This window comes from Danio aesculapii, chromosome 7 (assembly GCF_903798145.1).
Source record: "Danio aesculapii chromosome 7, fDanAes4.1, whole genome shotgun sequence".
NCBI classification, from domain to species: domain Eukaryota; kingdom Metazoa; phylum Chordata; class Actinopteri; order Cypriniformes; family Danionidae; genus Danio; species Danio aesculapii.
This window is the reverse complement of record NC_079441.1, coordinates 28,382,367-28,404,149: the sequence shown is the minus strand read 5'-3', so window position 1 is coordinate 28,404,149 and position 21,783 is coordinate 28,382,367. Positions and strand designations below refer to the sequence as shown.

At 35.9% G+C, this 21,783-nt stretch overlaps 2 protein-coding genes across 2 annotated transcripts; both read right to left on the bottom strand.

The window, feature by feature from the left end:
* Positions 1-2,334: 2,334 nt before the first annotated feature.
* Positions 2,335-10,076, bottom strand: fbxo22 (F-box protein 22). The gene is made up of 7 exons (XM_056461536.1): positions 9,919-10,076; positions 7,655-7,787; positions 7,145-7,223; positions 6,968-7,069; positions 6,705-6,857; positions 5,952-6,117; positions 2,335-4,455 (listed from the first exon to the last, which is right to left on the bottom strand). Exons 1-7 carry the CDS (start codon positions 10,047-10,049, stop codon positions 4,062-4,064), a joined length of 1,158 nt encoding a protein of 385 aa, XP_056317511.1. The 5' UTR covers positions 10,050-10,076; the 3' UTR covers positions 2,335-4,061.
* A 1,839-nt stretch (positions 10,077-11,915) lies between these two features.
* Positions 11,916-21,391, bottom strand: tpma (alpha-tropomyosin). Its single transcript, XM_056461535.1, has 10 exons — positions 21,138-21,391; positions 20,802-20,927; positions 17,408-17,541; positions 16,193-16,310; positions 16,014-16,084; positions 15,847-15,922; positions 15,703-15,765; positions 15,554-15,623; positions 13,838-13,916; positions 11,916-12,122 (listed from the first exon to the last, which is right to left on the bottom strand). Exons 1-10 carry the CDS (start codon positions 21,249-21,251, stop codon positions 12,119-12,121), a joined length of 855 nt encoding a protein of 284 aa, XP_056317510.1. The 5' UTR covers positions 21,252-21,391; the 3' UTR covers positions 11,916-12,118.
* Positions 21,392-21,783: the final 392 nt, after the last annotated feature.

The following is a 21,783-nucleotide window of genomic DNA, read 5'->3' as shown; positions in this document are numbered from 1 at the left end:
CAAAAACCTGAAAAGGGGTCCATGCAAGAACATTCTGTTTACTGTTATTTAAGGAGAAATATCACTGGGAACGTTCCACACAGAAATGAGCACCTGACTCATTTAAGAAGGCCCCTTTACACAAGTCCAGTAACCTAGCGATGGGCCCTTAAAAAATTCACCATGGTTTTATTACACATCAAATCTACAGAAAAAAAAACATTCAGTATTATATTTTTACTATAATTAAAAAGAATAAACAGTGTGGTAACTTGATTTTGGACATGTGACCATGGTGGCAATTTGCATGACTTATTTTAAAGCTGGTGAGTTCGAGCAAACAAAAGTTTATACAAAGTAGTATTAAAGTATTGTTTTGTTGGTCCACTCATTTTCATTGTTTCTTGCCATGTGTGTTCCAAATGTCTTTTTAAAACAATTAATCATAGTTTTGCTAAGAGTTTAAACACAGTACTGTAATAAGTGTCATTATATAAACGGTAATCAATCTAAAAGGAAAATAACATGGTTACTACACTTTTACTGTAATAAATCCATATTTATTTTTCGTAAGAAAATTGTGACCTGAATATTCAAACTGCTTGTCTATCACTGATCGCTGTTGCAGAGCGCCCTCTACTGTAGAAATAAGATATGAACATTTTCAAAGACTCCATTTATTAATAGCGCCAATCTAACAAAGTGGCTATTTTCGGTTACTTTATTTTGAAGGTCTCCTTTAGACATTTTGTCGACTATCAGTTAATTTGCGACGGTCATCTTTTACGCTACTCGTCTTCACTTGTTTCAAACCTGTTTGAATTTCTGTTGATTAACAAACATAGGCTATACTGGAGAATGTTGGAAACATGTGGCCATTGAGCTCGATACCATTTTTATACTTGTGTCAAGTTTTGAAGCACTTTAGACTAAAATGTGAGTGACTAAAATGTGAGTAAAAAAAAGGATTTTTAAATATCTGCTTACAGGGAGAGGCACAATGGCTCACAAGATGGTTAGTGTATGTGTGAATGAGTGTTTATGGGTGTTTCTCAGTTACTGCGTAGCAGCTAGAAGGACATCTCCTGTGCAAAACATATGCTAAAATAGTTAGCATATGTTCATTCAGCTGTGGCGACCTCTGAAATAGAGACTAAGCCAAATGAAAATGAATGAAGAAAAGTTCATCAGAAGAAAAGTGGAGAATCAGTATATGATGACAGAAATTTCTCTGCAAACCTCAGTGCAATACTTAAAAAATATTATTATAAACTCCAAACGCTTAATTCAGTGCTTTTTCGTCAGTTACTGAAATAACTAATGAAAAAACTTCTCTAACTGTCATTTGTTTTCATTTGATCATTAAAAAAAAAATGTATATATATATATTTCTCTCCTTGGTGCCAGTGGAGTAATGGTTAGTGCGATGACACATGCACTCTGGTGCTCACAGCCACCTCGCGGTCCTATGCCAATCCTTTCCCTCTCTCTGCTCCCTATGCATTCCTGTCAACCATGCTGTCCTGTCCTATCGAATAAAGGTGAAAAAACCCCCAAAAAAAATAATTATAAAAAGCATTTCTCTCATTGAATAAACAGTATTTTCAAACTTGTTTTTATAAAGCAACTATAGTAATTGGAGAAATAAGTCAAACATACAAGTTTTTTACAAGTGAAACAGAAAAATACAATAAAACGAGGATTAGTTATTCCAACATAATAATACTAATGAAATGTATACATGGAAAATATATGAATTTTTATACATAATTCATTCATACATAAAATTGTGTTCACCCTCTGCTCTTTACCATCATCAGTTCATACTTTACATACAGTAACTCAAATGTAGTATCTAATCAAGCTACAGTTTCATTCATTCATTCATTTTCTTTTCGCTTGGTCCCTTTATTAATCCAGGGTCGCCACAGCGGAATGAACAGCCAACTTATCCAGCACATGTTTTACGCAGCGGATGCCCTTCCAGCTGCAACCCAACACTGTGAAACACCCATACACTCTTGCATTCACATACTCTACGCCCAATTTAGCTTATTCAATTACCTATACCGAATGTTTTTAGTGGGGGAAACCAGAGCACCGGAGAACTAGCAACCTTTTTGCTGTGAGACGATCGTACTACCCACTGCACCACCATGACGCCAGCAACAGTTTCAATGATCAACCAAACATGCCTGATTACTTTAAATTACAAAAACGAATCTGAAGAAACCTGGAGCTGCTGAAGAAGACAAAACGTGGCAAATTTTTCTCTTCCAGCTTTGGTGATTCATATTTTTTTAATATTGACACATAAAGTTCTCTTTTTCGCCATTGAAATAAATGGGAACACAAAACCTTTATCTGGGTTTTATTATATACATAATTATTTACATGTCAGGTCGCATAAATGGAAACATGAGCAAACTGAATGACTGATTTTTTCCAGTTAGCACATGTAAACAGTAAAGAAAAAAACAACAACACACAGCCATGAAACATTCATGACAGTAGTAAAAGTTACTTTCCTGTTAGCTAAAGCAATATAAAAGCCAAGGATTATGTATTATCAGAACAAATGATGAGAGGAACAAACAGAGGAGGACTTGGTAACAACGCTGAATCAAACTTCTAAATATTGCATTAGAAACATCTCCACAATGCAGACAGACGGCCCTTTAACAGTACACTTGTCTGTGAACAACACTTATTTAAGCTACAGCACAGAATGACTGATTAACCATTGACTTGACTGAACTGATGAACACAGGAATGGAAATCTAGCCTGCAAGAAGTGAACTGGATTTTATAGAAGGTTTTGGGACAGAGAGAGGAGGGAAAACACAGTGACGTCTGTCCTTTATTACTCTGAGCACTTAGAAATTGTCTTTATTTGTTACTTATTGTATTTATATGAGCTGATAAAGCTTTACTTACCAAGCAACAGAAACTAATCCTCAATGGTCTCAAACTCAATTCCTAGAGGGCCGCAGCTCTGCACAGATTAGCTCCAACCCTATCAAACAGAGCTGATCCAAATAATCGAGGTGTTCAAAAGAGTCATGAACACCTTCATCAGTTGGATCAGCTGTGTTTGATTAGGGTTGGAGCAAAACTGTGCAGAGTTGTGGCCTTCCAGGAATCGAGTTTGAGACCTATGCTCTACAGTCTTTCATTGCTAATGCTTTTCCTGTAGATTCATAGCACTGGTTTTAGAATGTGGCTCACTATGTAACTGATTAAACTTAAAATACAACAAAAAAGGTCAGCACATTGACCTGAACACTTTTAAACATAAAACCAGAAGTGAAGGTAGCCTAGTCATACCAAAGTCTTATAATATAAAGCATAGGTCTCAAACTCAATTCTTGGAGGGCCGTAGCTCTGCACAGTTTTGCTCCGACCCTGATCAAACACAGCTGATCCAACTAATCAAGGTGTTTAAGACTCTTTTCAACACCTCAATTAATTGGATCAGCTGTGTTTGATAGGGTTGAAGCAAAACTGTGCAGAGCTGCGGCCCTCCAGGAATTGAGTTGAGCCCATTGTTATAAACCAAAACTGATAAACGGCTGCACTGTTCACCAATTTTACCACAGTTAGCTTCTCGTTTTTCAAAGTGCGTTGTAAATGTATAAAAACTACTCATACATAAGGCTTTAGTGAGCTGTTCGGCCCACGAGAAAACTGATTAGTTGAAAGATTTGGGCTCTGCTCTACACAGAGTTACACATAAATCTCAAGTCAAAGGTCGAGGTTTAGCACCGTGCCATTCAAACTAATTCCTAACCGTTTAGCATTTCCCAACTAAACGCAAGTGAACACTTTAGCAACATCAAAATTAGCATGCTAGTAAACAAGCTTTTAATCTCCAGTTGATTTCTGATGCCAGTGCTGTTGTATCCACTACATTAAGGTCATGGCAAGCGTTTAAACAGACCTGCTAAAAATTTGACATTCTGATTTTAGAAATAAAACAAAGAAGAACCTAAGAGATTTTTACCTGATCTGACCTTCAACAAGCATTCAGTGTCTGTCCTGAAACACCAAGGGGCTAGGGGCTTTCAAAACAGCTTAGTTTACTATCCAAAATGCACTAGACTCATGACTGTTGTAAAAGAGTGTTGTAGTCCATCAGCATCGGTCTCGCTCAGTGTGTAGTTCTCTTTGACAATGCGGTCGCAGCCGATCTCCCCGTTGCCGAAGAATCCCAGAAGTGGGACGTTAGAGAAGATCTTCCGGAAGGCGTCGGCCTCCACGTTCAGCTGTTCGTTGTAGCTGTTGTGGCCGCGGCCCACACAGGCAAACATAAAGCCCATAGTGTTTCTCTCGGGGATATTAGCAGCCTTCAGCCGCTGGATAGTAGCCTCGGCTCCTTTGGCGGTGCTAACGTCCTGCTCCACTAGAACTGACGCACCCTGGACCTTGGAGCCGCTGATGCTCAGACCTACTGCGCCAAAGGAGTCTTCAGAACAGCTGCAAACAGACAGCAGAATGCGTGTTAACGTCACTGATGGCCTGTATCTGAAATCACCCCATATACCCTGCATTCGTCTACAAATATTGTCCAGTTACAGAAGTGAATGACAACGAGTGTGTGAATTCAAGTGCACCAGAAGGGATGCAGTTTTGTTTGTGCTTTGCTGTTTATTAAAAATAAAATCATATCAAATCAATCTTTTTTATTTGTGTATACATTAAATAAAATGATTAAATAATACATTACTTAGAAACTTACAACGATAGGATTCCCCTGTGGATGCCATCTTGTTGTCAGGCACAAAAATTAATTTGGTCCCTAAACCCTCTCTGTACATTATGGACATTCTCTAGCTGTTAAATTGTACAGTGGTTGTACACTTGTTATTGCGTTGCATAGTGGAATCGATTAAGTGCACTTCAGAATGTCCCCTACGGTTTTGGACACCACTGCAAATGGCTGCTCCCTCAAACGGTGCACTAATTGGGGGTATAGGGGGTGATTACAGATACAGCCATGAAGATTTTACACTTAATGCCAATCATGTGGCAGTAACTCAGTGGATTTAAGCATGTAGAAATGACCGAGTTCAGACTTGGGCTCAGAAAAGGGAAGAAAGTTACTTTGAATGTGGTATGCTTGTTGGTGCCAAACAGGCTGTTCTGAGTATTTCAGAAATTAACGATTTACTGGTGTTTTCAGCAATTATCATTTCCAGCCGATCTGTGGGTGGAATGGTCAGAGGAGAATGGCCAGAGTAGTTCAAGCTGATAGACTAATGCAACTCAAACAACAACAAGTTACAACTGTGGTCTGCAGAAAAACAGACAAAACATTAAACTTGAAGCAGATGAGCTACAGCAGCAGAAGTAGAGGATTTTAAGTGTCTTTACTGTGACCTAAGAACAGTAAACTGAGGCTATATGCACAGCAAGTGTTTTTCAGCCACCAGTGAAAGGTTGATATGGCATCGATAATGTAATTGAATAAAGAAATTGGTTAAATAGGCCTGTGCAGTAAGTTAGTTGTTCAAGCTTAAAACAAGATAAAAAGCCATTTAAATGAAAGTGAAGTTCGGTGGTTTTACACAAACCAGATCTTAAAAAGCGGGGAGTTTATAATGGTATAACAGTTCACGAGATGTGCCTAGGCTGACTTATTCAAAATTAAACGTCCGCGTGCATATACCCCATTCACACACGTTCACCAAATATATTGTCTGGTCTGATAAGTCCCAATTTCTGCTGCAGCATTTGGTTGGTAGAGTCATAATTTTTCATCCTTTTTGGGCTTTTATGAAGCTAAAGACTAACCCTAACTTGCCCTTTTAGGTAAATTTGACCCACACTATGAAACTTAGCTCAGTAGATCAAATAGTGTGCAGTTGAGGAAAAGAAGAGAGGAAGTATAAAACCTTGACTATCAAAACCTTTACACACAATAAACAGAAACTAACATAACTGATCTAAATCAGTTAACTTTCTTCACCTACCAGGTTGGCTCATTGGTAAACTCTCTCTCGACCTGTCCTCCGACTATAAGAATGTTACTTTGGGAAAGAGGTTCCAGTAGCTTGTTAAGAAAGCGTCCACCTCCAGGTTTATAGGTGTTGTAGTTGAACATCAGCACCACCTTTAGATCAGGATTATTAATCAACCCTGAAAATCAAATTAAAAGCATTTTTACATGACTTACCATACAGTAAATTTAATGCTTATTTACACTACCATTCAAAAACACAAGCTTAGAAATTAATGATCACTTAAAATGCATTTTAATTCTTTAAAATGCATTAAATTCATCAGAAGAAAAAGACATTTATAAATAATTAAATAATACATTATTATTTATATTTTATTTTATTTTAATGTCAGTTTCTACAACCTTAAGCAACAACAGTTTTCAACACAAATAATAATAAAAATTAAATGTTTCAAGAGCAAAAAAACAAACAAAATGTTTTTGAAAGAACGTGTGGTCTTTAAAGACTGGAGTAATAGTTGCTAAAAATTAAGCTTTGTATCACAGGAATAAACATTTATAAACAGAAGAATTTATTCTCTAATAAAAACAACGTTTTAAATCTGTAACGTTTCATAATAATATTGGTTTTAATCATTTTTGGGAAGTATGAGATTTTCAAAAACCTTCAGTATTGTTGTTCTGTAAATCTCTTGGACCAGAAAAATACACCACTTACTACATTTTACAATTATACCGTAAACCACCAATGTAAAGCCCTCACCTGCCTCCTCCATTGCTGTGTCACTGAGGCTCTTTTTGCAGAAGTGAAATGACTGGATGGTGACCCCGTCCATGGCAGGAAAAAGCAGACTAAAACCAGCCTCACCCGCCTCGTGCTCTTGTGGGGGGCTGCTGGGGGAACCACTGGGGGTCACTATAGTGCGCAGCCCAAGAAATAACAATTACACTCTTGCAAAGATATCGCCATAAACTAAAGTCAAATAAGTAACGGAAAAACATGGAAAGAAAGACAATGAGTCTTACCAACAATTCCTGCTGCAACAATGCCTAATATGTCACAGCTTTTGGGCAGTATACGTCTGAGCTTCTCAACAGGATCTGGCACCACTTCATCACAACTCCTGGCTGAATTGGTTAAAAAAAGGTTATTTTCCTTATCATGAGTGATTTTTTTTTAATACATGTAAGCAAGTAACTTACTATCGGTTAAGTAGGTACAAGGCCAGATGAAGTCCCCATCTACCATTAAGAGAGCAGTCTGGGGCAGAAGGTAGATTTTCTGTCGGTAGTCAGACAAACATTTAAACAACATGAGATTTGGATTGACAAGAGTTTCAAGAGTTCACACTTAGATATTGCTTGATAATAATAGCAGGTTTGGCATGCTGTCCCGGGAGAGAACCCTGAGCTCAGAGATAATTGAGCCCAGGGCTCCCGCCTGGTCAATAAGCATGTGTGGGGGTACGAGATCAGGAAGTTCTCGAGAGCTCCCCCTGGTAAAAGTGAAAAAAGGAGATAGGGTGGATGGGGGATTCTTCAAAAAATGAAGATGAAGTAGTAATGCTGGTCTGGCTATTAATGGCGAGTTTGGAATGATCCGATTGGCTTACTAATGATTACAGAAGCTCCTTTCGAAATTAGTTTGTAAAATTTCACTTATAATATCTTGAATTTCTTTTCGTTACAAATATGCATCAATAGCGATCAGACCTCCAAGTCTTCTTCCATGGTCGTAAACAAAACATGTTCCCTGCATATGGATGAGCCTGAGGCAGAGAGCCAGGTCAGTCTCTGCTGTGTCCTCAGCACTCTGCGTGCACAATTCCTCCATAGTCTGCACACACTGCAGAAAGAAAAGAAAACAAAACAGATATTTACATATGAACTGATACTGAGATACAGGATTCTTGCACATTTATACACTTTCCATGCATATTAAAACTTGTCCAGCACTTTACAAATGTGGCAAATTACATACTTACACATGTACATGCTATATTAGTTCAGATGCCAATTGTTTTAGTATTCTGTAGTGTACATGGGCCAGTATAAGATTCCACCAGTATGAAAACCTTCAACAAAAATATCAGTTTCTTGGTATTGTGATTACTGCTCTAAAATATGTTCTCTTTAAATGTCTGGGTAAAAAACAACAACCTTTTCCCCCTTTGAACACAATACATTTTATTTTGAGAAACCTTTCAAATATTTTGAAGCAGTGAACATGTCAGGATAAATAATTCAAATGAATCATTCACTTCTGCTGTCTTCTTTAGGTTCCAAAACACAGATTTCATTGCAATTTAAAACAAAATCTCTGGATATCTTTTCTGCTGAGGGTACTGTTGTCCTAAAAAACTTAAAATGTACAGATAACGTTAGGAATAATATAGCCGTCAATTTTGGTGGTTTTGAAAGCCTGAGTTTTTCAACCCGTGGTATACCTTGAAAACAGATATCGTCCCATCCCTCCTCTGTAGTATAGCAAAGTATTCAAAGGAACAATTTTGATGGCATGTTTGCCCCAAGCCCAACATTACTCTCAAATGTCATTTACTCACATCTTAAAAGTAAACAAATACTCCAGAGTTTTCATTTTATGAAAAAACATATTTCTTTTATTTTGTATAAATAGTCAATTACCATTACCTATTTAGTACCAATTATAAAATTTCAAACACTTTATTCTAAACTTAAGCAATTTTCAAACCTTGAAAACACTAAATCAAAATTCAAGCATTTTCAAGTATTTCCAGCACTCATTTTATATAAATTCAGTTCTTTGCTGTGATAAATCCATTTTCATTTATAAAAAAAACAATGGGACATTCTACCAGAAACGTACATTTTCACTTATAAAAAAAATGTGACAGGACCTGACCTTTAAGCTTGTCGTCCTCAAAAACTATACAAAAAAAATCCTTGATCACTCTCAGCTTCTCCTCCATCAAATGATGTCACTTCTGAGTCATAGCCTTAAACGGTAGGCTATTGCAGGCATTTTATGTGAAATTTATTGCAAATGTGACAGGACAGACTGAAACATGGGGACAATTGTACATTTATTTGAAGAATTTATTATTTAATGTTTTTAATCAATTGATGTAAATGATAACAACTTAAACCTGTTATTTCTTAATTTTTTCTAAATAACAGTTTTTAGCATAACAAACCTATTAAAGCTGTAGGTTCAATTGGGCTGAGGACAAGGACAATGACAGGGTATGTACATTTGTGAAGTGTTTTTAATAAAGAACAAAAATTTCGGAACCAAATGAATAGTCGTTTACAGAACAAATCATTGAATCAACCATCAGTCCATTGTAGAAATATTTGGGATGAAATTATTTTTTTTTAACTGTATTTATGTTTTACCGAATACCGAATTCATTATTAAATATTGCATCCCTGTTGTTAGATATTATATATATATATATATATGACTCAACCGGAGCAGATTAATACATTTACAAAAAAGTTAAAATGTACATTTGTTTTTAAAACGATGCTCTTTTGTTTGTGTGATTTGCCTCCAAGTTACTGTTCTCCTCGTTTGTAAGTAACTTGAGATTAAACGTATAAATAAAAGTATTATTAAAGTCATTCAATGATGAAGGCAGAGGTTTTAAACTTATTTGTTGATTCTGGAGCTCTGAGTGCTTGCATGTGTAACTGTTAAAAGAAACATTAACAGATCATCTGACTGCGCTTTAGAAAGAGAAAATCCACATCAACCCATTTTGAGTAACTTTCTTTTTAGCAACAGCTGATGTGTTCCTGCTGATCTTGTTTGGGAAGGAAAACAAGAAACCAGAAAGACCGGAACAGTCCAGTCACAGTTTAAGATGTAATAGTAAACCAGAGTTGTAAATTGTGCTTATCTAATAACGCTCAGGCAGTGATGGAGTGAATGGTGTTCAAATTAGCACAGAGCTAACAGGATAAAATATATACAGTTAGCAAAATAGCATTACCTTGCTACCCGGAAGAGATTTTTAGTGGGCACAAATGTCAAAATCCTCTCCACGACCTCTGCAACGTTACCCAGGACATACCCTGCTTTACTTTCCCCCAAGATGCTTGGAGGGACCGCATCCCCTTCCATTTTCGCACGTACTCTCTTCTCACATTTGACCCAACGCTCGGAAGAGGCGGAACCGGAAGTTGTTTAAAAGTCTCACAGTGAACGCCAAAACATCTAAAAACTGAAACAGGTTTACTGAATTATTTAATGCTTGTTTTCAGTAAAGCGCTATAAATATAGACACAAAACGAAGCTTAACGATATTGTCAGCATTTATTTCCGATACAAAATGTACACTTATTATAGCAAAAGTGTATCGTGGTTAAATTCAGGGTTCATACGGTCATGGAAAACCTGGAAAAGGCATGAAATTTTGACATGGCATTTTCCAGGCCTGGAAAAGTTTTGTGAAAGTCATGGAAATTAGTTGAACAAATATCTGTATGCTAGAATATACGTTAGTTGTCTTTACTTCTTTTCTGTCTTTGGTCAAAATATGCTCTCACATTATTAGTGCTGTGAAAGCATTATCTAAATCAATTTTACATAGATATAAAAATGTATTTAAAATAATTGATGTGTGTTTAATGATATACTGTAATAAATTTGAACATGCATTGTTTTACGTATTACTTACCAAGTATACGTATACTTTACATGAAACATAAGGTCATGAAAATTTACTTGAATATGCTGGAAAACTCATGGATTTTTGGTAAAATAAAAAAAGGTGTATGAACCCTGTAAATTTCAGTTACCATTTTTAGGAGGTTTGTAAAAAAATAGCTGTTTTATTATTATTATTATTATTTATAGTAAACTTGATTTTTATAAGTATACTGTAAACTGTACAGCCCTATATACCCTGTGTGTGTGTGTGTGTGTGAAAAAGACAAAAGACATTTTGAAATAAACTACATTTTATTCAGGTATATTCATAATTTGGCCAGTTCCAGAGAATGTAAACATTTAATTTACCTGAGATGTGCTTGTTGTATCTGAATATTACTAATTGAAGAAATTTTTAATAAGCTTGGGTTGATAATTATTGATAAAGCCACTTGTTCTAATAACTTTTTCTGATTATAGAAGTTCTACTACTGAAAATATAGCAATTATCTACAACACATTACCTTTGGTAATGATCCAACATGATTTATGTAATGCCGAAGGCACTTTCTACGTTAAGATTTTCCCCTTTATAAAATATTTTGTAAAGTTGAGGCCTTTTACCATTAAAAGGAAAACATTATACTGTCAGTTTATATTTTAATCTCAAATGTATGCTTTAAATACCTCTCACTTTTGTGAAACTGTAAATTCATACGTTTAATCAGATATTTTTAGCCATCACACACAAAAAAGCTCAAGATCTCCATAATTAACAGTAATAAAACAGTAATAGAATTAAATTCTTTCGATCTGTCATCATTGATTATTCACTGATCACTGATTTGCACCACAAACAACTGAGATAACATAATATTTAGTGTACTGGGTTTCTCTTTTACTACAGTCAGGTTAGAATTCATTCAGCGCTAAACTGAGCTCATGTGAAAGGACCCGGTTTTTCTGGAGCTGTTGATAGAGAGGTTCTGGAGAAGAAAGATAAAGAAAAGAAAAGAAGAGTGAAGAGAAGAGTGAAAATGAAAAGAGAGATGATAGGAGAGATGTTAGTTCCACAAACATTTACCCTAAATTATTTAATAAATGTTATGCTGAGATCTTTCTTTGAATTCAGTTTTACAGCAGAACCCGCACTGTGGATTCTGATGGTATGACTATGAGCATTATAGGTGAATGTGAACTGTCAAAGAGAGAAGCAACATGAGGTGATGAGATGGAGCTTTTTTTTTTTGGATTTTATTCAAGCTTCTCGACAATAAATTAAGGACATAAGAAATCAAAAGGGTTAAGACATACTAAAGAGAGAAAGGAGTGGGGAGCTTACAGAGATGGGAGGAAATTTTATTTCACAGAAAGCAAAAAATTTCTGTACAAATGATGGGACTAAAGAGCTGAGTCCTCCATTCCCACTGAGAATAGTGCGATGGAGAAAAGCGGCAACAAAGAAAAGAAGAGAAACATGGAGGAAATGAAGGAGATGCCGCTCAGATGGTGCCCGGAGCCAAAGATGAGATGTAAAAAATTTAACTGTGCGGGGGGGAAAGGAAAAAAAAGAGTTGAAACAAATGAGTGATGCTGATATTAAACAACAAAGTGCATGCAAGAGTTAAAAAAGGAGTAATCATGCATTGCAAATAATAGACAGTGTGTGTTTGTTTGTGTCTAATCTCATTATTCATGCATTCACTTTAACTAAACAACTCATACAGTTGAGGTCAGAATGATTAGCCCCCCTTTGAATTTTTTTCTTTTTTAAATATTTCCCAAATGATGTTCAACAGAGCAAGAAAATTTTCACAGTATGTCTGATAATATTTTTTCTTCTCGAGAAAGTCTTATTTGTTTTATTTTGGCTAGAAAAAAAGCAGTTTTTAATTTTTAATAAACATTTAAAGGTTAAAATTATTAGCCCCTTTAAGCTATATTTTTCGATAGTCTACAGAACAAATCATTGTCATACAATAACTTGCCTAATTACCCTAACCTGCGTAGTTAACCTAATTAACCTAGTTAAGCCTTTAAATGTCACTTTAAGCTGTATAGAAGTGTCTTGATTAATATCTAGTCAAATATTATTTACTGTCATCATGGCAAATGATGTCACAAATTAAACCGTCTATCTCAATGGTTACAGCGGGGCGTAGCGGCGCTCTGGTATCGTTCACGGTGAATCTCAACCAGTGACTGGTAACGCTTTACTAAACACCGGAAGTCAATCGATTCACGCCGTGTTATTGTTTTACACCACCTACCTAACATGATTTTGTAAATTACATAAGGAAATATCGTTGCGCTCCTTGCGTTACTGAAAGAATGATTATTGGACAAATAATGGACTACTTGCATTAATAGGGAGCTATTTTAAAAGCTCATTAAAAATAAAATTTAATGTTGTTAAATTCGTGTTAATATTTGCTAATCATTTAGTATATTCTTTTCACTTTTAAGCCCCTATAGATGTGCATTCTTTTACGCTGAATTCTGTGCAACCTGTTAACTGTGCTTTTTTCCTGAACGTACAGCGCCATCGTGTGACATGTTGCTGCAATGCAGAATCTGGCCTGTATTTCTAATGACCCCTCGCACACTACATATGAAGCTTGGTTCTATAGTAATTACTCCGCAACTGTAAGATTATATAGCCTCAAGTTATATTGCAAGTTAGCCAATGTTTAGTGCATCTGCTTTGTTTGAAAAAGTTTATTATTTTGGCTAGAAAAAAAGCAGTTTTTAATTTTTAATAAACATTTAAAGGTTAAAATTATTAGCCCCTTTAAGCTATATTTTTCGATAGTCTACAGAACAAATCATCGTTATACAATAACTTGCCTAATTACCCTATCCTGCGTAGTTAACCTAATTAACCTAGTTAAGCCTTTAAATGTCACTTTAAGCTGTATAGAAGTGTCTTGAAAAATATCTAGTCAAATATTATTTACTGTCATCATGGCAAAGATACAATAAATCAGTTATTAGAAATGAGTTATTAAAACTATTATGTTTAGAAATGTGTTGAATAAATCTCTCCGTTAAACAGAAACTGGGGAAAAAAATAAACAGGGGGGGCTAATAATTCTGACTTCAGCTGTATGTGTTGCAGGCTTTAAAAAGAATCCTACATCTAGTCTAAAATCCTTCAGCAAACCTGAAGATGTGCTTGTATATGCACACTGAGAAACTATAAATGAATGCCATTAAAGCAAAAGAATGCGTGCACACAAAAAACAGGTGGTGATAGTTACATGGAGGTCATGTCGTTGAGAGCGTGGTCCAGCTCCTCGCTGATGGCTTTGTACTTGAGTTTCTGGGCATACAATTCATCTAAAGTAGCCAATTAAAGGGTGTTCAAGTGGAGAGGAATGGAAAAGAATGGAGAAAACAAGATAATGAGGGAGAGGAAGCAGTGCAGTGGTGGAATGAACAGCAACAAGTAAGCGAAAAGAGACAGATAAAGGACTGAGAAAATGAAATGAAATTAGCTGGTGATATGAGCTTTTCTGTCAACTTGTAATTATAAGCATCAATCAGACATTTTGGTCAAAATTGAGCAGTGGTGAAAAGAGTACTGAAAAATTATACTCAAGTAAACGTATCATTACAAGTGCGAGTAAAGGTATCTGTTATAAATATTACTCAAAGTATGAGTAAAAAGTAGACCTCTTAGTAAGTAGTACTCAAGAGTAGTGAGTATTATGCTGTGAAAGGTTGATGCATTTACATGCAATTTGTGCATGTGTGTGAAAACGTAACATTCTGTAGAGCATTTCGTTATTGTTTAAGGCCATTTTGCGATGTCAATCATCATACAGTAAACATCCATCATCTTTTTATAAATGACATGCCGCCTAAACAGTCTCTCGGTCATCTTATGTAAAGATTTTGGACATCTTGGACACTTTTAATGTTTCCAAACGGTTTGCACCATTTATGAAACAACCATGTCTTAAGGTTGTTTAGCATAGAGCCATTTTTTTATTGTGCAATTTGATCAGACAGGAATCATTTTTTTACTCAGCCAATTCCCAAAGACAAGAAAACTAAAGTAGTGACTGCAGGTTGAAGGAAAATAGTGGAGTAAAAGTACCAATACATCAATAAAAATGTACTAAATAAAGTAAAAGGATTTTTAACATTTTTAAAACGACTTAGTAAATGACAATTCCTGAGAAAAACTACTCAATTACAGTAATTGGAGTATTTGTAGTTTGTTTCTTTACACTGAAATCGAGTTATGGCATTTGGGGAAAATAAAAAGAGTCTATCTGCCAAGTCGAACTTGAACTTGCTTCTATAAGGTTCTATTTGTAAACCAATTAGCACTTCGAATAGACACAGGAGGACAAATCAGGATCACCAGGCAAGGATGACATTGAGTACATCTTTAAATTCATGCCAAGTTATAATGGCATGAATTTCCAAATGAATGCTAGCTGAAATGAAAATCTGCACTGGACAAAATATTTAGCTTAACCCGAGCTTATAATAAATAAATAAATCAGCATTAAATTGAAAATTCTAATACATGTCAACATATTGCCAACACACTAATTGCAGCAATTAATAACATAAGTGAAATATTGATTCTAATATAAACAGAAACAAATATGACTTCAGTTAATGTTTTGCATGATAGAACATTAATTATAAGCAGAGGCTAGGTTTTTTTTTAATTACAAGGATCTGTAAATGATCATTACAACATTTTAGAGGATTTCGATATTGTGCATTCGAAATATATATATTTGGCTCTCTGTCATTTATATGTGTGAAAGACACTTCTCCCCAAACCACTTCTTCTAAATGGAATGCAAACCCTCAAAACTGCTCAGATCGCAAATGCAGCCCTACAATTGCAAGGTGGCGTTTTCATAGGAATACTGTTGCATTGATTCTAATTAGCTTGCTTTAACCCGTGTCTAAAAGCACCATAAAAACCAATGAGGTGTGAGTTGACGTACCCTCCAGATCATCAATGGTCTTCTCAAGCTTGGCGACTGATCTCTCAGCGAACTCAGCACGAGTCTCAGCCTGAAACACAGAGAGATGTTAGGCCATCTCATACAGTATATCTATCCACAAACACACACACAAATAACAGTGAACTCACCTCCTTCAGCTTGTCAGTCAAGACCTTGATCTCCTCCTCATATTTGTCCTCCTTAGCTGAGTACTGTATAGGTGAAAGACAGAAGACAGGATTAAAAGGCTGTCCATAAACACACAACCAACACACGCAGATGACCCTTCACACCTTCTCAGCCTGGGCCTCCAGAGACTTCATGTTGTTGGTCACAGTTTTCAACTCCTCCTCCAGCTCAGAGCACTTACTGGAAGAGGGAGAGATAGAAAATGAATGCCAAAACTATAATGGACAGGGTTTTTAGGTGATTAACATATTGTTAAATAGTTCGTTTTTACCCCTCATTGAGCTCAGCGCGCTCCTCAGTACGCTCCAGCTCACCCTCAACAATCACCAGCTTACGGGCCACCTGTACACCATCACAAGGAGTTTAAGTGTACTTGTTTACGACACTGTTATTTGTTGGAAATATCCATTTAGAGTATAATGGTTTATAAGAGAGAGAGAGAAAACTGACCTCCTCATACTTGCGATCAGCCTCCTCAGCAATGTGCTTGGCCTCCTTCAACTGGATCTCCTGCAGCTCCATCTTCTCCTCATCCTTCAGGGCCCTGTTCTCAATGACCTTCATGCCTCTGAGAGACACAACAGATGGGTTTGGATGTTAGAAATGCTTCTGGAATATCATGAGGCTTACTAAGTGTAAATAATGACTATACTAACACTTTTATAATTTGATACAGTGCTCTTAACTGTGTTCATTTTACATAAAGGGATAGCTTCTAGAGTTTTTAGAGAGTTGAACACAAAAGAAGATAGTCTGAAGAATGTTGGAAAAAACAGCCTTTGACATCTATTGTAGAAGCAAAAAATACTATGGAAGTCGATGGCTGTTTTTTCCTACATTTTTCAGACTATCTTCATTTGTGTTCCACAGCAGAAACAAACTTAAACAGGTTTGTAACAAGTGGAGGAGGGGTAAATGATGACAGAATTTTCATTTTTTGGGTGAAGTATCCCTTAAAAATACCTGTGTGAAATTAATTTATGTAACTAATTCAAGTAATTACATTTATAATTATACTGTTGATCCTAAACTTCCCTTAAGCCACCCCACTAATCCTGTTTCTAACATTTACATTGTAATATTTTTGATGTAGCTAGCTAAAGACGTATTTTTCACTACATTTTTAATCTTACAAAACTAAATTTTTATATTTAAGTCAAGTTTATAGCTACAAAATTACCCATCTTGGTTTTAAAATAAATTTAGACATTTTTGGTTTAAACATTTTGGTTAAAAATAATAGCCTACTAGGAATATATTTAAGAAAATACACAATGAATTGTTTCACATCCTCATATTTCTATAAAAGGGGTAGTTTACCCAAAAACAATAATTCTGACACTGTTGACTCACCCTCAACTACATAATCCTTTTAAAAATAATTATTCTGCTAAACCCACACAAAAAAAGATACTTTGAAGAATGTATGAAACCAAGACATTGACTTCCATTGTATGTTTTTTTTCCTATTATGGATGTTAATAATTACTCATTTCCAACATTCTTCAGAATACCTTCTTTTTTTGCTTAACACTAGATCATGTGATGCTGATAAAATAGTGAGTCAAAATTCATTTTTGAGGGTGAACTACTCCTTTAATGGGGAAGAAGGAGGTTAAAGCATGCCCTTGCCATACGAAATGCCCTGTGAGTTTCCATACCCACCTCTCACTCTCATCAGCAGCCTTCTCGGCCTCCTCCAGCTTCTGCAGAGCAGTGGCCAGACGCTCCTGAGCGCGATCCAACTCCTCCTCAACCAGCTGGATGCGTCTGTTCAGGGAAGCGACGTCGCCCTCAGCCTGCGCGCAGACAACCAGCAATGAGCTCTCAACACACCTCCAGTGTTCATAGCAATGCACGCTCAAATGGTGCTTTCGTGAGAGATTTATGACTGTCTCGTCTATTCATACTATAATATTAAACTTGTATTGTCTTAAACGAGTGATATGTGATGTGTTGACTAATACCAGCTTTTCATTATAGGGGAAACATTAAATAATGATGAGCTACTGTAAAAAAAAATCACCACGTTATCCATGTATTACGCGCCCGTTACGCGTTACTTACAGTGAGAATGTTTTTAAACATAATGTATACATGGTTTTCTGGCACATTCTGTCTGTTTGCTGTGATCTATTGCTGCTAATGCACTTAAATGATTATGGTGAGCTCACAGATCGCCTGGCCGCGCGCTCGGACTCGAGCTGCTCCTGTAGTCTCAGTATTCTGCTTTCAGCATCTTCTGCTTGTTCTTGCAGGGATCTGATTTTCTTTTTCACAGCATCTAGATACGCCGTACTAGCCATCACGAATTAAACCGTCTATTTAAATGGTTACAGCGGGGCGTAGCGACGCTCTGGTATCGTTCACGGTGAATCTCAACCAGTGACTGGTAACGCTTTACTAAACACCGGAAGTCAATAGATTCACGCCGTGTTATTGTTTTACACCACCTACCTAACATGATTTTGTAAATTACATAAGGAAATATCGTTGCGCTCCTTGCGTTACCGAAAGAATGATTATTGGACAAATAATGGACTACTTGCATTAATATGGATCTATTTTAAAAGCTCATTAAAAATAAAATTTAATGTTGTTAAATTCGTGTTAATATTTGCTAATCATTTAGTATATTCTTTTCACTTTTAAGCCCCTATAGATGTGCATTCTTTTACGCTGAATTCTGTGCAACCTGTTAACTGTGCTTTTTTCCTGAACGTACAGCGCCATCGTGTGACATGTTGCTGCAATGCAGAATCTGGCCTGTATTTCTAATGACCCCTCGCACACTACATATGAAGCTTGGTTCTATAGTAATAATTACGCAACTGTAAGATTATAAAGCCTCAAGTTATATTGCAAGTTAACCAATGTTTAGTGCATCTGTTTTGTTTGAAAAAGTTAATTATTTTATATATATATATATATATATATATATATATATATATATATATATATATATATATATATATATATATATATATATATATATATATGTTTTTTTTTTTTTTCATTTTGACCCCCCAAAGAGTTTTTCTTTTTATGTGCTTTTTATCTGAATGGGAAGAAACATTCTAAAAGTTTTGGCACTTGTATGTGAACACTCAAAAATATGGACACACTTTGGACAATTCTCAAGACTTTAAATATACAGTTGAAGTCAGAATTATTAGCCCCTTGAATTATTAGCCCCCCCCTGTTTATTTTTTCCCCAATTTCTTTAGACTTTTCCAACACATTTCTAAACATAATAGTTTTAATAACTCATTTCTAATAACTGATTTATTGTATCTTTGCCATGATGACAGTAAATAATATTTGACTTGATATTTTTCAAGTCACTTCTATACAGCTTAAAGTGACATTTAAAGTCTTTACTAGGTTAATTAGGTTAACTAGGCAGGATAGGGTAATTAGGCAAGTTATTGTATAATGATGGTTTGTTCTGTAGACTATCAAAAAAATAGCTTAAAGGAGCTAATAATTTTTACCTTAAAATGGTTCATAAAAAAATCAAAAACTGATTTTATTCTAGCCAAAATAAAACAAATAAGACTTTCCCCAGAAGAAAAAAATATTATCAGATATACTGAGGAAATTTCCTTGCTCTGTTAAACATCATTTTGGAAATATTTTAAAAAGAAAAAAAATCAAAGGAGGCTAGTAGTTCTGACCTCAACTGTATATATTTTTAATATGCTAGGCTACACTCTAAAAACGATGGGTTATTTCAACCCATGGGTGTGGGTGTAACAGGGGCTAAACCAACTGCTGGGTTATTTTTTTTATTAAATTAATAGAAAATATTTCAGCCAATGTTTGGGTTAGTCTATATTTTTCTCAATTTGGATTTAAATTACCCAGCATTTCTTAGAGTTTATATTTTATATATAATTAAAATATTATTTTAAGTGTATTTTTCATAACAGTAAACTCAAACTTGCAATAAAAAATAGTGCGTCTAATATATAATATTTAGTTTGAAAAAGTAATTGTTTTTGTAATTTTTGACCACCCAAAAAGTTGTGTCCTTTTTAAGTGCTTTTTATTTTAATTGTAAGAAAAATAGTAAAAGTTTGGCATATACTATGTGAACACACAAAAACATGGACACATTTTGGACATTTTCTCACAAGTTTCAAATAAAACGTTTTGGAAAATATTGTATTTCATATGAAATTAGAAAATATTAGTTAATTGCAATAAAATATTTTCATTATTATTATTATTATTGTCATTATTATTATTTATTCGGTGGTTTGTTTCTACTATTCATTTATAACATTTGTCCACTTTTTATATCAGTAATCTGCAAATTAGTTTCGTCTTTGAAAACAGACCAAACAATGACACCTTAAATTGGACATTTCATTTTCAGGTCTATGCTCTAAAGGTGGTTATCAGGTTAATAATGCATTGTAGGTGCTGCCTAAATATAATGTGTTATAAATCCCCTAAATATAAAAAATTAATATTTAATAAATAATAATAACAAACAATAATAAATAAATAAAATCTGTATTATTGAAATAAAATTAGTTTCATTGTGAAAAAAAATCCTATAACCTATAAAATAATAAATATAAGAGATTCATAGTATAATTAGCCTATTTGGAAGCCTGTCATTTATCAAACTAGCTTGATTGATGATCGCGGATGGTCTTGAGTGTGCAGCGAGGGAGAGGTGAAACTCTACACGGACCCCTATTAAGACGCTTGAAGGTGGGCAAGACGAACCCCCCAGACACTTGCCTTATAAAGCGCACAGCTAAATTTAACTCGCCATTTGCATACACTCTCCTACAACTGTACACATGGCAGGCTGTTTTTCCATCTGTCCCTTATTGGTATCCGTTTACCAGGTGGTCCAGCCACTCTTAAGAAAGGCATCCAGTGACTATAAAGACTATGCTTTGTAGTTTCCGATTAAGTTTAGTCGGGAAACGTACTTTTAAATGATGGTTAAAATATGGGTTGCCTATTTAATAAGTTGACTGTCTTGCAAGGGGTGGGCACAGGTGACATCAGGCGGCCTTATGTGCCCACGAATGCTTACATCGGTAGCTTTCTTCTCAGCCAGTTCCAGTTTCTCCTGTGCATCCTTCAGGGCCTCGGAGTATTTGTCCAACTCATCCTCGGTTGCCTTCAGCTTCTTCTGCAGGGCGACCAGGTCATCCTCGAGCTGCAGGAAGAGCAGCAGGGTCAGTACACATGAAGAGAGACTAACAATTCACAAGTGCAACACTCAACATCTTTCTTAGTAATGTTTAATGTATTAAGATTCTGATATGAAAAATAAATCAGGGTTATTAAACTGAAATGCAAGCTGTAGGCTAATGATGCCAATTTAAGTCCGTAAAGTGCGGTCTATAAAGGCGGCATCTCGTCCAACCTGCTTGCTCCTCTCCTCAGCTGCTTTCTTGTCGGTCTCAGCCTGCTCTGCTCTGTCCAAGGCGTTCTCCTTGTCGAGCTTGAGCATCTGCATCTTCTTCTTAATGGCATCCATGGCTGTGTGAGTGTATGTGTGGCCGCACCAAACACTGGACTGAGAGAGGCTTCGAGCGTCTGTGCTGAACTGAACGCTGAGCTGGAGTGCGAGCTGGTCTCGCTGTAGCCTGTCAAATATGTGCCTTCACAGGAGCCTGAGAAGTTCCGCAAGACACCCAATACTTTTTTGGGAACGACCCACCGCGGTTCCTCCTTCCTTGCGTCTTTTTTTAAAGATCTGGAAGGCGATTCGCTGCCCTCAGACATTTGACGACTGAAATGCCTAAATATGGGATCTGAGGGCCAAGACGTCTTCCAAGGGGGCCGTGTTCCTATTTCTAACACCCTGAACCCGGAGTGAAAATGTGGGAAGAGGAGCAAAACTGTATGGAAAGCAATTTGCCCAATTCGTGCTAAACTGCTGAATGTGCGAATCCCAACACATAAAGCCTGGGCTCGACTAAAAGGTGACATTTCCCCCTTAAAACCTCTAAGTGGTGAACAGTAATCGATTAATTTTTATACAGCACCCAAGAGGCTCGTGATTAGCT